General features: G+C 32.2%; 3 protein-coding genes and 1 non-coding gene across 5 annotated transcripts; 2 read left to right on the top strand and 2 right to left on the bottom strand.

Annotated features, from left to right (window-relative positions):
* Nucleotides 1-281: 281 nt before the first annotated feature.
* On the bottom strand, nucleotides 282-2,547 carry LOC105632498 (nucleic acid binding / zinc ion binding protein). The gene is made up of 4 exons (XM_012214894.4): nucleotides 2,320-2,547; nucleotides 2,154-2,218; nucleotides 1,499-1,697; nucleotides 282-980 (listed from the first exon to the last, which is right to left on the bottom strand). Exons 1-4 carry the CDS (start codon nucleotides 2,452-2,454, stop codon nucleotides 618-620), a joined length of 762 nt encoding a protein of 253 aa, XP_012070284.1. The 5' UTR covers nucleotides 2,455-2,547; the 3' UTR covers nucleotides 282-617.
* A 694-nt stretch (nucleotides 2,548-3,241) lies between these two features.
* LOC105632488 (Peroxidase superfamily protein) lies at nucleotides 3,242-5,448 on the top strand. Its single transcript, XM_012214882.4, has 3 exons — nucleotides 3,242-3,647; nucleotides 4,373-4,564; nucleotides 4,728-5,448. Exons 1-3 carry the CDS (start codon nucleotides 3,435-3,437, stop codon nucleotides 5,301-5,303), a joined length of 981 nt encoding a protein of 326 aa, XP_012070272.1. The 5' UTR covers nucleotides 3,242-3,434; the 3' UTR covers nucleotides 5,304-5,448.
* Nucleotides 5,449-7,429: 1,981 nt separating this feature from the next.
* LOC105632474 (protein NUCLEAR FUSION DEFECTIVE 4) lies at nucleotides 7,430-11,755 on the bottom strand. 2 transcript variants are annotated; one of them, XM_037635403.2, is made up of 3 exons: nucleotides 11,060-11,755; nucleotides 8,377-9,233; nucleotides 7,430-8,277 (listed from the first exon to the last, which is right to left on the bottom strand). In XM_037635403.2, the coding sequence occupies exons 1-3, from the start codon at nucleotides 11,393-11,395 to the stop codon at nucleotides 7,755-7,757; spliced, it is 1,716 nt and encodes a 571-aa protein (XP_037491331.1). In that variant the 5' UTR covers nucleotides 11,396-11,755; the 3' UTR covers nucleotides 7,430-7,754. The 2 variants fall into 2 exon arrangements, with proteins under 2 accessions (XP_037491331.1, XP_012070251.1); XM_012214861.4 differs by having other exon boundaries at nucleotides 8,377-9,308; nucleotides 11,060-11,751.
* Nucleotides 11,756-16,368: 4,613 nt separating this feature from the next.
* Nucleotides 16,369-16,450, top strand: TRNAS-UGA (transfer RNA serine (anticodon UGA)). Its single transcript has one exon. It is a non-coding gene; the product is annotated as a tRNA-Ser (tRNA).
* Nucleotides 16,451-17,200: the final 750 nt, after the last annotated feature.

The following is a 17,200-nucleotide window of genomic DNA, read 5'->3' as shown; positions in this document are numbered from 1 at the left end:
GTGGAGTCAAACGCGTCAAATTACAGATTTGGTCATTTTAAGGCGGATGGAGTAAATAAAAGACCTACATGGCTATGTCGTTTTCAGTTAATATATTGGACCAATATTTTGTACAGGTAGTCATCTCCTTTTCGTACCAAGAACCACCTGCTTATTACTCACATTGCAGTTACACAGATTCAAGGAGATTCTTCCATTCAAAAAAAAAAAAAAAAAAGATTCCAGGAGATTCTGAATCAATTATTTTGCCTCCGGGAAAACAAAGCATGAAGTGGAACAAATTCTATCACGAACAACAATCCAAGTACTTTTATTCCTCAAAGAATACATATCCATTTCAACTCCACAAGTACAAATAATCCTCAGGTATTAAATTCAATAAAAATAATAAGGAAAAAGCACAAAAACTTAGAGGTTAAGACAAACATAGGCAGCCAATTTGCCTCCACCAAGTCAACTTCTGATGTAAATTCAAGTGGATGATTTTGTGAAAACACACGTCTTCTACATAGCATTTGTCGTCTCCTATTGCTCCCATCATGTAGCCTTTCATTGTTGCTTGAAGAAGCCATTGCTACTATTGGTCGAAGGAGGCAAGTTATTTACAAGGTAGATGGCTATCTCTTTGTTCCAGATTGTGCACTGCTTTCTTGCCGAATAGCTCGAGGGACAAATGTGAGCCCGTGAGTATTGCGGCGACCAAAGCTGATAGAAGAAGGAGTTGAATCTGAAGTGGTTAATCTAGATACTGCTGATACAAGGCCATCAATAGTTTCACCTTCTACTTCCATTTTACTTGAAGTCTCTTCTCTCTTTTGAACAGCCTGTTTACGCTGGTGCTTCTGTCTTGCTTTCTTGGATGGGTGGGTCTTCTTAAAGAATTCAAATGTACTTGGGAATTTATGCTTGTCCACCAAATGCTGTTGCCTGCTTTTGTAGTTCTTGAATTTCAAACCACAACCTTCCACCAGGCATTCATACTGTCAAACAATAGTGAAAGAACATCAAGCGTTTGACAGAGAATTTTTTACAAAATGTTCTAGTACATTCGGAAAAATGAAGATAGTTTGATTATGTCTAGTCTAAAGCACAAGCTTAGATTATAAGAGCGGCCAGTTCAATGAACAAACAGGTTAATACTTAACATCAAGCTAACAAAGACGTGCTTGCATATATAATTGAACCATCCATTCAGAGTGTAATCCTACTTAGTTTAATTTCCATCCGTACAGGATAGTTGATCAAGTCAGTAAAAGTACGTTGCACATAGTATCAGCTAACCACCAAGGAGCAAGGAAAAATGAATCAAAAGCATAGATGGCCTGCATCATCATACAGGTTTCACACAAGCCATATCATGATTACAAAAAACATAAATCATGTACTAACACATTTAATTAAATGCTGTATTTATACTATACTAAAATCAAATGAAAAATTAGAGGTTATATAGACCAAAATTATAACTCAAATAAAAAAGATAACTAACAAAAAATACCATGGCATATCCACGTGCAACTTTTGCCTGAAAAAATGAATCATGTGCTTCAGATACATGTATGTTAAGCAAGCGCGACGTTGGGTAAACTCTTGAGCACACTGAACAAGATGCAGTGTGTCGTGCATTGTAATGGTCTTCAAAGTCTTCCAAAGATGTCAAGCGTGCGCCGCATCCAACAATGGGACAAAAAACCTCCCTGCCCAAACATTGGTTTTTAAATTAAGCATAATTAGTTGAAAAATAAGAAGAAATATATCTGAAAATCCAGAATGAAGCAGAAAGGTATAATTCTGAACTCACAAATTGTCATCACATAATAGAAAAAGATAGTTAAAACATCTTTTGTTTCAAATCATCTTTCTTCCAAACAATTAAGAAAGACAGAGCAGAAAAAGAATCAAGGCTCTGTTTCTTACTAGCCATAAAAATTGGTACTTCAAATAATAATCTTTGACAGTGTATTCATATAAAGAGGGAGTTAATACCAGCAATTAAGTAATCAACAAATTCTCTTCAAATAATTTACAATAATAAACATATATTAGCCCTTATATTCAGCAAGTACATAAACAATTAGCAGAGAAAATCAAAAAAGAAACTATCATTGCAACTCTGGCGGAAAATGAGGATTCAAATTCAAAGCCATTAATACCTGTCATCGTCATCCACCAAATTCTGCAACCGATGCTTTTCATCTTCAGTTAAATCCAATGCAATCTGGAAACATAATAAGTGATTAAAGAATTTTTAAAATTATTCATTTTACATTCTGCAAGAATTCAAAAACAAGAAGCTCAAGATCAACTAGAGACAAAAACCTGTTTAGCGATGAGCTCTCTCTCGATGTTGCCGTAATCAAAGAAGGGAGAATCGGGATCAAAACGTCGACGGACTGGTGTCCAGTACGGAAACCCTAACGTCCCTTTCGCATCTATATCTACAACCATAGCCATGGCTGACCGTTTTGCTTCGGTGACAGAAATTTTTAAGTTCTGATTTCAAAATCACAATTCAAAATGGAACGTTAAGCCTGAGCCAGTTTCTAGACTTGTGTGGATATACTCAAATAGCTCCGTTCGTTTCAGTGGAGAGTTGGGCCTTCTTTCACTGACCCAACTTACAAGCCCAAATTGAACCAGGTGGACACCTTGAAGCTTGAACATGTTTGGGGGATCCAAAATGCCTTCTAATTAAAAAAAGGAATAACAATATATATATATATGGAAATGAGTGAATTGAATGATGAAATCAATGGCATCATGTTACATGCTTATATTAATTAAGAGTCTTTTTAATTCCTTTATATTTTTTATTTTTGGGAATTAATTAATTTATATTTTGTGCCAAATCTAAGTCATAAAATATAACACGTAAGGAGAAGATTTTTCAACTCTTTTATGTCAATAAATAAAGTGTTGGCCTTAGGATATATTAATTGCAGAAATATTGATAAAAAATTGATATTCAAGAACGAATTCTTATGTGAACATTTGAATATTTAATTGGACTAATAACGGATTTGTTATAGTGTCATTGTCGTTTGGAGCTCACAAGCAAGAGAAGGTTTCAACTTTGAGCTTTCAATTTCAAGGCCAAGAAGCAGCTACCTGTTAAGAATTAACCAATAGAACACCTGCCTCTAATAAGTAAGATAAACGGAAGATGATTGATTTGACTAAATTTTTATTGGATAGTCCTACAAGAAAAGAACAACTGCAGCCAAAAAATTAATTAAAAAACACGAAGTTACAACTTGCAAGAATCAATGAAGTATTTTCTTAAGCAAAGGACTAGTTGAAAAAGAACTAGTTCGGTTTGTGTATGCTTAGAAGGAGTTCTTCTTCTTCTTCTTCTTCTTCAAATATACATGTAAGAATCAAGGTTCAAGGGACACGAGAGAAGTGGGGTTTTCTGCTACTTTTGTTTAAGGAAAATGGACGCAAGGAAAGACTGGTTTATGTTGATATTGATAGTTTTGATGATGATGATTAGAAGGGGAGAAGGACAACTAATAGAGAACTTCTATAGCTCAAGTTGTCCAAACGTAGAAGCTATAGTGAAGCAGGTAGTGACCAAGAAGTTCACCGAGACGTTCCCGACAGTTCCAGCAACTCTTCGTCTATTTTTCCATGACTGTTTCGTTACGGTAAATGATTTACTGCTACTTAATTATAATCTAATTAATGTCAATCATCTTTCTTACTGGTAAAAAAGAACTTTGGTAATGCATATTTAATAAGCATAAGGCATTTCTATACAAATACATGTAGGTGTGTGTTTGCGGGTGATGATCCATTTTATTTTGTTGATAGATATGAAAATGCATGGGGCTCATTAGTTATCAAAAGTCATTTTAATTGCAGGATATATACACTGAAATTGGAGTATGTTTCTTTAACTTTTTTACTTTCTACTTGGCAACATTTTTCCCTATATCAGATTAAATCTAGATCATTCAAAAACAAATTGGACCATTCATGCTGAATTTTTGTAAAAAAGAAAATTCTTTGGTGGTGAAATTGGTCACAAGTCATATTATAGGACGTCAAATTGGTAAGAAAAGTCTAAATTTTTTATTACTTTTGTGGTGAAAAAAGTATATAAGCGGAGACCTTCTATGACTTGGGTCATTTATATCATAAGAAAACCAATTAAGACTATATCTAATTGGTAAAAACAAATTTATCTATCTCTTAATTATTTTAATAGCTTTAACTATATAGTAATTGGACTTTTCTATTTCCAATTTTAAACCACGCCCAAAACCCAACCATTTAAATGGGTACCTCTCTTTTAATTATCTTATTTTGCTCATGTTTAATTTCACAAACCACTCTTGATATTAAATAGTACTAACTGCTTTGTTTAAAGGGTTGTGATGCCTCAATTTTGATTTCATCACCAAATGGAGATGCAGAGAAAGATGCTCCAGATAATCTTTCTCTTGCAGGAGATGGCTTTGACACTGTAATAAAAGCAAAGCAAGCAGTTGAACAACAATGTCCCAATGTAGTCTCATGTGCAGATATTCTTGCTATTGCTGCTAGAGATGTAGTAGTCCTGGTAAGAAAGTATTCAGGGTTTCTAAAATAAAGAAAATTTTGAATAAGGCTTGTCAGGTTAGGCTTCTAGAAAAAATTTGACAATTTCAAACCAAGGCTTTGTCCATGAACAAGCTTACTTTTATTCCAAATTCATATATTAACTTAAATACATATATTTTCAGGCTGGAGGTCCTTCATTCAACGTGGAATTGGGGCGTCGAGATGGCTTAATTTCTAAATCATCACTTGTGACAGGAAATTTACCCGAACCTAATTTCAATCTTGCTCAACTTAACACCTTGTTTGCTAAGAACAACCTTACGCAAATTGACATGATTGCACTATCAGGAGCACATACAGTAGGATTTTCCCATTGCAATCGCTTTGCAAATCGCCTTTACTCATTCTCTCCATCTTCTCCTGTTGACCCTTCTCTGGATCCTAACTATGCCAAGCAGTTGATGGAAGCCTGTCCTCAAAATGTAGATCCTACCATAGCCGTAGACATGGACCCAACTACCGCAAGAACTTTTGACAATATGTATTATCAAAATTTGATTGATGGTAAAGGCATGTTTACTTCAGATGAGGTGCTTTTCACTGACTCGAAATCTAAATCTACAGTCATTGAGTTTGCCAATAATCCTGAAGATTTTAAAGCTGCATTTACTGTAGCTATGAGAAAGCTTGGAAGAGTTGGAATTAAGATTGGTAACCAAGGAAGAATAAGAATAGATTGTACAGACATTAATTCTTAATATATATGTTTGTTTAATGCATATTTGCTTTCAATTATGTGAAAAAGCAATTGAATCTAATTGTATAATCTTTAGAGCAATTTCATATATAAACTAAAGTGCTCCTTCCTCATCCAGTAAAAAAAATAAATGTTTAAATCTGAAAGATTTAGTTGCACTTTCCAGCAATTGGATATATGTTTTTTTTTTTACATATATATGGTTGAATACATAAATTCATCTATGAACTTTGCGACTTTAACTTTATGACACCATAATCTTTACAAATGATTTATCGTGCACTTGAATATGTAAATTTTATTATTATTACATACCTTTCGATATTAATATCAAAGTTTTTAGGATGTTTGGCTTCTATTTGTAAAATATCGATTTGACAAGTAGTTAGCATGACTATTGGAACAATAATTTTCATAAGTTTCAACTTTTTAATCAGTGTTTAATTGATCTAATTTTGCAAGTTGAAGTATTCAATAAAATAATTTTAAAAATTAAAGTGTTTAATATGTATATTTTTATAATTAGTTTAGGTGTTTGATAGGTCAAAGTGAAAGTTGAGGGTGTCACAAAGCTTAATTAACAAAGTTTATGAGTAAATTTATGTATTCGGATGTAGATATTTATATTATGTATGTATCTATCCCATCTACCTTGGCTCAAAAACTAATAATACAGATTATCTAATGTTTTGGGGTGGTAGAATTCATGCTAAAAACTTTCTAAACTCTTGTTATCCTTAGGAAAAAGGATTATTAATTCTTTGGCATAATGTTAAAATCGTGAGAATGATTCAAAGAAGATGTGAAACTGAAGAAAATGTGGAAATAAAGTTAGATAATGTTTATTATCGGTCTTTGAGTCAACGTAGAGAGGTGTTTACCTCTGATGCGGTCCTAGTGTTTAATCCAGTTTCAGAGGCCACTGTGTAGTTATTTACCAAGTAGGACGCTTTTATCTAGCCACATGTTATGCTTGAAATATAAGCGAATAATCATTGTATAGGACTTCGATCTTGCAACCGTGTCTTCCACAATGTAATAAGCTTCTGGGCTCTCTCATCATAGAATTGAGGAGTTAAACTTGAATTCGCAATATCGATAGAGAAGAGAGAAGACGATGAGAAGAAGAAAGAACTTCATTTTTTTTTATCTTTACTACTGAATTAAGAGAGCTTCCCTACTTGTGCGATTTGTAAAGAAAAAGTTACACTTGGTAAAATAATGTTTTTGATTCTTTGACGTTTCTCTTTACTTAAGTCATAGTTTCATCTAACTAAATTTGGTTGGTTTGAATATCTCTCCTCTGCAACGTTATTATTTTAAATATTTTTTATATTTTATATATATTAAATTCAAAACTCACAAAAAGGATTTGAGCTCTTGGCACATTGCCAAAGCCCATTCATCGCTCCTCTTCCTTTTCTTTGGCAAAGTGCCAAAGCAGGGATATTACAAATTAAGAGATTGATGAAAACAGAAAGTTGAAAAATGAGAATCATACAAAATAAGAGATTCTATTGGGACCGTTTGAGATTTTAGAATCTGTATCTTTGTTTTATTTTATTTTATTTTATTTTATTGTGTGTAAATACTTAAAAGGAGGACACATATAAATACACACAAATTGGAAAAAATAGGAGACCACAAATAAAGAAGAAAGAAAGTGAAGATAGACCAATATAATAATTCTTATTAATTTTGCTAAGGTTAGGATGTTATTGTTTGCAGAGTGACAAGCAAAGGTCAATTCTGGAGAACATCAACTGGTGATGATGGGCTGATGCTAAGCTAAGGTCTGTAAGTGTATTAGTCAATGCTTCATAGCTTAGTACATCCCTTTTGGTTATGGATTAAAATGGCAATTAATAGATAATATTTTTCTTTTCTTAGTTTGCAACTTGCAAGGATTCTAAAATTTTTTGTTAATGTATTAATTGCTTAAAACAGAAATTTAAAACAATAATAATTTTTATGCATTTAATTAATTATTTGGACATTCCTTTCCATTTTCATTTCTATTTCCAATGTAAACAAACATGTCCTAACAAATGGTAAAATCATATTAAAGTAATAACTGCCTTAAACTTAAAAACTCAAAAAATTATTGCAACACCAAATACCAATCAATGGCAGCAAAATGGTATTGATTATCTATAAATAAAAAGATGAAAATTGATTGTGCAGTAGAAGATGAAAATATACAACACTTCAACATTTCAAATCAGGATCTCTTGTCACTAAATGGTTGCACCCAGTTTAAAGATGTTATAAATGAAAAAGGGACAGATGAAAAGAAAAAATCCTGAAGACTGAGAGTGCTTCTGCAATATGCTCAACTCTGTTGTCCTGCGAATAATTTCTTCCAAAAAACACAGGAAATTCTCAAAACCTTGGCTGGAGTATACAAACATTATCGTAAAATGGAAAAGTACTCTAGTTATTATAGCGTAGTTTATTTCTGCTCTCGAAATGATCCGAGAGACTTTCCATAGAGGTTTGCATAGACAATCTTAGTCCTATGCACAAGAATCATGCTTAAGATAACTGCAATAATGCAAAATCCTGACATGATCATGGAAGTAAGGAAGTAGCAAATAGCACCTTCACACTTCAGTGGTTCATCCAAAACCAGGCCTGAAATGAGTGATCCAGCATTCAAGATAGGGTGATGGCGCTCATGTGCCTGCCTTTCAGCTTCTTGGTCATAAATGTGACTGGCAATTAGACCAGAGAAGACAAGAGAACCTGCAGGATTTGCTAGAGTGAGGAAATTATACAGAGCTCCAAACTTTTTCAAACCAAACAACTCGGATGCAGCAGCTGGTACAATCGCCCAATGAGCCCCGTATCCAAGACCAATTAGTAAAGTACCAATGTACATTGCACCAGGCCAGCCGAAAGCAAAGAATATATGTCCAATGGCCATAATAAATTGCGCAACAGCCATTGCCACCGGCCTTGGATATGCATAGTCCCTGAATAACATCAAATATATAAGTGAGAAGAATAACTTGATGTGGAAATTCAAATTGAAACACATTCAGCATCCAGAAGAAAATGAAATGCATTCTTACCTGACAATAATCTCAGAGAAGTACCCCCCACCAACACGGCCAAGAAAGTTCCAAATGCTGATCATGGACACAAATATATGTGCATTATCATATCCTAGGGACTGGCTCATTTGACCCAGGTTATCAATCACAGTCAAACCAGATCCAGAACCCAATAAAAGGGATACAAAAATAAGCCAAAAGTCTGCCTTGATCAATGCCTGCATCAAGGTGAAATCCTCACCTCTTCGTGGACCTCTCCGCCTTTTGACCCTCACGGCTCCTTCCGCAGCTGCTTGGAATAATTTTGCCTGCAACTGTGCAATTCGTTTGTGCCTTTCCGATGCTGGAAGTAAGTCTACTTCCCTAGGCTTCTCATCTTCCAACTCACTGAATATTACCTCAGGGGTTTCTGTTCCAGATTTTCCAGCCTCTTGTTTCTGTGGCTCAGGTAAAAGATTCTCTTCTACTGGATCTCTTGGTTCTTGGTCACAGCTCAATGAAATAGGAATCACAATAGGAAGCAAAAGGAGAACAAATAAAACTACTGTAAAAATTTTGACAACAGTGTTGCTCACATCAACTAGATCTTCAAGAAGCATGACCCCCATCAAATAAGCAGCCAGTAGAAGGCATATGCTATATACAAATGTAAAACTTGTTTCATCAGATGTTCTAACTTGTCTGTGACCTCCAACAGGTCTTACAATGAACATTAGAGCAATGACTACCATTGCTGGCCCTACTGCAACCATGAATATGAGAGATGCATGATTAGGAGAATGGATCATTGTATATATTTGAGTCAAAATTGCACCACTTAAGCCAGCAAAGCCTTTGAGTATTCCCACCACAGGACCCCGGCTTTTGGGAAAGTTCTGTACACAAGAAACCAGAGCAGCTGTATTGAAGTACGTTTCACCATTGTTTCCAATAAATATAAGAGCGCACATCTGCATATCAGAAATATGTTAATGTTTATTTTGATAACATATAAGAGAGAAGTTCTACATAATCTCTTCGGCCAAGTGAGAAATGTGGTGAAGAACAAGGAAAATAATCCATTGAAAAATAAGTTCCAACAGTAGACAGGAACCTCAGGAAAAGGAAGTGATTATGGAAGACACTATTGCATCAATCCTATATAAGCATTGTTTAAAGGTTATCTTCCATCTTAAAACTATCTACAATACTAAAAAGCTTAATGGAAATAAAGCACTTCATCTTCTCAACGCCTTTCACCACTCAAGATGATGTGACCAATTTCAATGATATTTGAAACCCCATATCACAACAAATATGAACAACAATGAAATTTTTCTTTACGAATAAGATGACATGCTCCTTTTTGCGTCTATGTATTAGGCACGTAGGTTATTTTATTTTATTTTTTCTCTCGCTGACACCAAATCAGAAGCTAAAAGAGTTTTAAAAAATATACATAGAAAAGCTCATTATGCAATATATTAAAGGTTCACATGCACTCTACACAAGCAAGAAGTTCATTTTTTTATGATATGAACAAAGAAAAATTTTCAAAAAATGTAGAACCTGACTCAACTTAATTGTTTTACATTTAGAACCTGCGGAGTATGACTCAACTTGATGCCCCAACCCAAAGAGAGAGACAGAGAGAGAGAGAGAGAGACCGTAGATCATAAGATATTTGAGAAAAAAGTTGCTGTCAAATTTGAAATGGAACATCTAGTGATAAAACATGAATAGCAGGATAATTTGCTGTCTAAAGTTCAATCCATACTGTTAAATTGAGACAGTAATCACTCTCTAATGCAAGAATAACTATTGTTGAACAATAATGCAACAACTGTTCCAATTCAACAGTACAAGAAATTTATGCAAGTCAAATGCACCTGAGATGTCAAGCACTTCTTTTGTTTTTTCTTCAATAATTCAGAGTTCATAAAAAGAGGATGTAATTTGGTGGTGCAAATAAATATCCACATGACAGTTGAATAAAGAAAACAAAACATGATCCAATTCAATAATTTCTCCCAAATCAATAAAAAACACATTAAAAGATTCCAGAATTCATGAAAATGCTTAGAAGCATTGCTTATTTTCTGCCCTCAACACTAATGTGTATGTTCATTAATGCACACAGTAATGAGATGTTAGAGCAAAGAAAACTGAATTATCAGTGAAAAAATAGCGTGAAACTCATCTTTTCCCCTTCAAGAAGAAAAGCAATAACAAAATAAACTTCCAAATTTCATTAAAATCAACATAGATCTTATGCATGAACAAGAAACAATACAAAAGATCAAAGGGATAGGAACGATGACACTTTTATATCATAAAATTTTAGTTCAGACAACTTAAAGCAATGCAAGTAATGGACAATAAGAAAATAAAGGACTTGAATCTCCTTCTACAAACTCATTCACAATGATCATAGAAGTTCCAAACAAAAAGTAGACACTAAGACAAAGCATAAAATTCCAACGGAAATTTTTTGATTAAATGAAATCCAATTAAGTCTATTGAACTCTTACAATCAATTGTTGAGAAAAAAAAAAAAAAAAAAAAACAATGAAAATTGAAATACAGGAAATACAGGGTATTCATTTTCGGCAAAGAAAAGCATAAACGAAGTCACTGAATTAAACAATTGGACAGACCAAGTGATGAATTCAAATCTTATAATACAATAAACCAAAAGAAAAACTAATTTGTAAGTACTTACAGCCCACAAAGGCAAAACTGGAGCTCTACCAGTGACAACAAGCCAAACCCAACCATATCCAACAAGATTTTGCAAGACACCAACAAGCAAAGCACCCCACAAAGGCAAAATTTCAGACAAGCTTCCAGCTAAAAACCCAACACTATCTCCAAGATCCTTAGCCACACCCAAACTCGCGAGCTGCCTTTGATTATAGTTCAAAGAGCTCTTTATAACCGGTGATATACTCCCAAACAAATACCCCATACCTGCACAGGATTGTATCCACATTGCAGCCACAAAAACCAACCATCTATTGTTAATAAACGCAGAAAATCTCTCCTGCAACGTACCCATCTTCACAAAGTCAACAAGAAAAGCTTTATTTGATTGAATTGAATCCTTTCTTTCTGTGAAATGGAAAATGAACAAAATCGAGAAATGGGTGGTTTTTTAAAAGAGGCTTGATAAGCTTTTTATTAATAAAGGAAGGAACTTTGGAGTTTTATATACAAAACAACAAAAACGATTACTGAACAAGTTGATATATGAGATATGCTGTTTTTAGTCGCCGATCGTTGGGAGGTGGGTTTTCTGCTATTATATTGTTATCCTTTTTGTACACAAAGACACATTGGTATTGGAAGTATTTGCAGAAATGCCACTCACGGTATTGCACATACACAGATACTAGGACGCCATTTACAGAGGATAGAGAGAGTTGACGCACTACTATACTCGGTTTTAGTTTTAACTTGAAAGGAAAAATTAGAAAAAAGTGATCTTTTTGTTTTTCCCTTTAACCGGTTTGACTGTTTCTTGTCCCCAATCAGTTATTTTTTACGATTACCAGCTAGATTCCGGTGAGATATTTTGATTGGGATCGGTAAATGAATGGGCTCCGCCCGATCAGTGATCATCGAAAAATGGTCTATCACGCCCCCATTCGTGTCAGACTTGTTCTTCACTACACACGTGTGTGATGGCCTGTGAATCAATATTTTCACAACCAAGGAGTTGAACTAAAACGGTAAAACCTACCAGGACAGATTATTACCCAACACGTGTATTTTCTTGTATATTTACGTGTAATTCATTTTTTATAATTTTACAATAACACTAAAATTTCAGTCCAAATTTCATTATATTATGAAGAGTAGAGTATATTTGAATTCCTAAAATTATGTTTTCATTTATCCTTTTATTCTTCTAGTTTTTTAAAAATCACTATATAACTTTTTTTTTTATTTAAATTCATTTTCGAGTCTTTCGAAGTTTCGTTCAAAAACAAAAATTTTACAGTAGCCAAAGTTCTGAAAATTTTTTTAGATGGAATGATCTTGTATGTCATATTAATTTTTTTTAAATAGAGGCATGAAATTATTAATTGAAATATATTTTAGAGACTTGAGTCTATTTTTTTATCCCATTGTGAATAATACCAATAATAGTAATTTTTTTTTTTGAAAAAAAAAATGCGTATCAAACAACGGTGAGATAAAAAAAAATTATAATGATTATTCTCTTATTTAAAAATAATTGTACAAGTGGCAAAATACGAGTATAAAAATTTAGCCTATTCATTCCCCTCAAAAAAAAAAAAAATCCCTATTCATGTACATAGATTAAATCTGCATTTTCATTTCATTTATAATCTACTAAAAATTCTTAATTGATTTTCTTTTCACCAATATTTAATATTTTTCCAATAATTAAAATTAAGAATAATATATATCAATATATCTCACATTTTATTCATAGTATGATACAATAATGAATATTTGAATCAGTATATATTAAAATACTAGAATTAATTAAAGCAAATTTCCGAACATTTGTTAAGTAAATACAAATTTTACAATTTTAGATTTCATGTTTCCTATTATTTCCCTCACATCTAAATAATTTAGTTCATAATTTTTTTTTTCTCTCTCTCTCTCTTTTCTCCTCCTCACTAATTCTTTTTTCTCCAACACTTTCAATTGTGATTCAATATATAATTATTGGCCTTCCCACTAACGTGGAGAGTGCGAAATGTTGATTCTCGACTTTAAAATTTTTTCATCAATTCGGTGAATTAAGAAGAGAGTCACCCATATTTTATAGTTCATAATAATATTTTCTGCTTTTTTTTTTTTCTGAGCGTGGAAATCTTTCAATAATTACCGCATTGTTAATTTTCGACTAGCATTATCGAAGGACATCATCGTGACTTAATTAGTTTGGGCACAAATTTTAATTTATTATTATGATTTTTTTTTTTCTTGCATTATCATTATTCTGACTTTCATTGCTACACGTTTTCTGCATTTACATTACTTTCAATTTTCAAAGCAGCCCTTATGACTTACAGTACTTTCTTCATTTACGTTTTCTGCATTCATTATTCTGACCCACATGGTCTTTCCTCTATTTCTATAGGTGCAAAATAACATAGGATCTTTTAACTTTTCACTAAAAAAAAAAAAATGAAAATCATTTTTAAAAAAATCTCTATTTTCATTTCTTCAGATCATAAATGGAGCGTAAATTGGACATTGGCAAGTTTTATCCTACGCAATATTGATCTCAAACACAAGCAGGGTAAAGGAGCACGTGGCATCATTTTAAGAAGACAAAGGTTTGTGGTGTGCAGGTGCAACAATAATTAAAACACCAGAAGTCTATCAATAATGTTTTGTTCTGTGGTTGGAAAATATATGTAAGTCGCTGTCATGTATGTCTGTCAATATTATATATATACGCCAATTTGCCTAGGATGTTTGGATCATGTGTTTGATGACCGTGATATCAACCCAGTTTAACCCAGCCAATCAAAAGAGTGAAAATTTTCTCTGACTTGTTAGTTGAATTTTCTCATATTGAATTTCTAACTCTACCGATTCAATTCCATTTTATATACGGTAATTTCTGTTTGTCGAAAAATAAAATGAGACGAGATTGAAAATTATATAATTCTATTAACCGTAACCTCAAACTCAATGCCAAATACCAAATACGTAATGCCTATTATGACAATCATGTATTTTGCCAGTATTATAGTACTTTTTCTACATGCATATGGACAATTACACGTAGTTACGACGTATCTACTCTTTGGATGAGAAGTTCAGAACTATTACAAAATGTCGTTTCCAGCAGCAAGCAGTCAGATTAATCATCCAGGCGATAGCTTACATTTTGACATATCATCCATCTATATCTCTTCTTATCCCTAAAATGATATATATGATATACTATATAGTAATAATAATAGAATTGATTCTGAGATTTAATTTGATTGCGACACGTATTGTTTCATGCAAGTTGAAGTATATCACATTATCTGCACTGCTCGCAGATTAGGATTGGATATATGGTACTGATTTGTTCTACTTTGGCAATAATATGGTAATTTCATATTATTATGCTTAATTATGTATTTTCTCTCCTCAAGTTGCCAATTAAAAGTGCAACTCCTTAATCACCCGCATTTAATCAGTGGTCAGTGATGTGACTAAATATGCTTCTTATATTGGCTATTTATAGGCTAACCTTAGCTAGTGGCTAAGAGAAGAATTTTTCGTAAATCATACAACACCCATTCTGTTAATTTTTACATCTTTCGACTTTTTTTTTTTTTTTTTTTTTCATTTAGATAACACTTTATAAAATTAAAATATTATTAATTACTTAATTTAAATTTCACTCTTATCGATATATTTCTATCAATCTTTATCGCTCCTAATAACAAAGAAGTAATTTAATTAATTATTCTTGTTTTTTTCTAGAATTAATACGATTCGATATTTTTTATTTAGGAGAAAAGTAGAATTCATTGAAGTTAGAAGAGAGATCAAATCAGTCTGAACATAAAAATGTAAAAAAAAAAGAGAATTTCCTATATCCAAATGAGCTCCTCAAAACTAGAAGAGAGAGTTTCTTTTGCTAAAAAATGGGCTACTCTAAATAATATGATCGGATATTTTTTGAATTCCTGTGAAAAGTTAAAAACTATCAAATTAACCAAATATAATAATATTTTAAATTGATTCCCTTTATTTATTAAATATCGATAGAAATTAAAAGGAAATAGAATGAGTTCTCTCTATATAATTAAAAGGTTCGGTTTCCATTAAACATTCCAATAAATAAAAGTAACAAAAAATAAAGATTCAATTGAACATAAAAATTAAATTAATTAAAATAAAAAGTACAATAATGGGGTAGATTGAATTAATTCTTTGCTGTATTTTTACTTAAAGAATAGATAAAATAGACATCATTTCTGTGTAATTTTGTCCATTCCTTTTTCATCAAATGTAAAATTGGCATATGGATGGTCCAGACAGCTGAAAGTATAGAAAGATAAAGGTCTCAAATGATGAGCTGCCACAAACCATTAAAAATATCCTATTCAAATAAATCGAAAAATATATAGAAATTTTTTATTTTTTTCCAAGAATAAACGTTACCTTGTGATTCTCCTCTGTCCGTACCATCCGAAGCTCACAAAAATAATAAACCAGCTAATTGAACAATAAGAGTAAAGTTAAATTTATATAACGGTAAAATTATTCCATTTATGCTATAAATTCAGAGTTATAAAAATAAATTTTTTATTTGACCATTTAAATTTGTGAAAATGCTGTTCAAAATTAAGAAAAAAAAAAAAAAAAAAAGATTGCGTCAATCGACTTTCCTCAAAGCTCATAGTGGAAGCTTAGAATTATAATTAGAAATTAGAAGTTGAGATAGAATCGAAAGAAGCAAGGTCGTCCCACCAATTAAGGTACAAAACATCATCTATCAAGTCTATTTTACAGTATATACCTTTTATCATTTTATCAAACGGGCTTCCAATTGCAATTATTCAAACTTTATTATTATTTTTATATTATTTTAATTAATACGTCACATTCTCGTGAATAAAAATAAATAAATAAATATGGGTGACAAAAACACAAAAAAAAAAAAAAAAAAAAAAAAACTTTAAAATTTTTTTATTCATCTAAATGATAAATGGATGTTGTTGTCTGAAAAGAAAAAGTGAAGCAACAATATTATTTGCCTACATTGTCCCCACTACCAAAGTGACCCATCAATTCTTTAATTCCGTGTGAGAATATATGTTTGCAATTATGTTGTTTAATATTTGTTATGACTTAGGATTAGGCATAAGATTGTAAATTTGGGTTTGGTATTTCCCAAATCTAAATCATTTACCTTCAATTTTTCAAATCAAAAAAATATTTATGAGGTAAATCCAGTAAAAGTATATTTATTAAACTATTCACTTGACTCCTCAAATAATTGGTATTTAGTTTATGAAGAGAAACTATGATGCAAACGTCGATATGTCCGAGTGGTTAAGGAGACAGACTTGAAATCTGTTGGGCTTCGCCCGCGCAGGTTCGAACCCTGCTGTCGACGTTTTCCATTTCTCCCCTCTTTTTTTTTTTTTTTTTCTTTTTTGTGAATGTCTGTAAAACTATGAAGAGAGCAAAAGAATGAAAAGTTATGGAGCTTAAGACTCTACGAAGTTTGAACCTTGGCTATTTTATTTAGATAAAGTCCTTTACTTTCTTGTACAATTCTTGGATTTTGGTCCAAAATGGAGTTTTAAATCCAGGCTGGATGAACTCTATTGTCGGGTCCAGGATTGCCCAATAATTTCTTGGTCCTTCATTGTTTGGCCCATTATTGGAATCCCTGAGGCTATCTTTGTAATGAGGCCCAACAAAAATATAAATAACCAGGGAAGGAGCAGAACTAGCCATACCCAATGGAGCCGTGGCCCCAAAATCTTTAAAATTTTTTCTTTATAAAAAAATTATATTATTGAAATTTAAGAAATTAAAATTCGCTTACAATTTTCAAAAAATTATATTCGTTCTACAAACTTCTAACTTTTAATCTCTCCCTGACAATGATCCCAAAGTTACAACCTCGATCAATTTAGAACAGAAAGGGTGGTGATCGATTTGGTTTACGGGTGAATATCTAAATTGAATTTCAGTAAATTTTATTCTATGTTTTTAATAAATTTATGGGTGAGTTGTATTTTTTAATAAATTTTATCAATAAAGTTAAAGATTTAAAATTTAAAATTATCGTTATTGAAAAACACTTTACTTAAATAATCATTTATATTCAAAACGTGGAGACACGTGTTCAAATTAA

Source organism: Jatropha curcas, chromosome 11 (genome assembly GCF_041381405.1).
Source record: "Jatropha curcas cultivar XTBG-Jc1 chromosome 11, XTBG_Jcur_1.0, whole genome shotgun sequence".
Taxonomy (NCBI): Eukaryota; Viridiplantae; Streptophyta; class Magnoliopsida; order Malpighiales; family Euphorbiaceae; genus Jatropha; species Jatropha curcas.
This window is presented reverse-complemented; position numbering and strand designations above follow the sequence as displayed.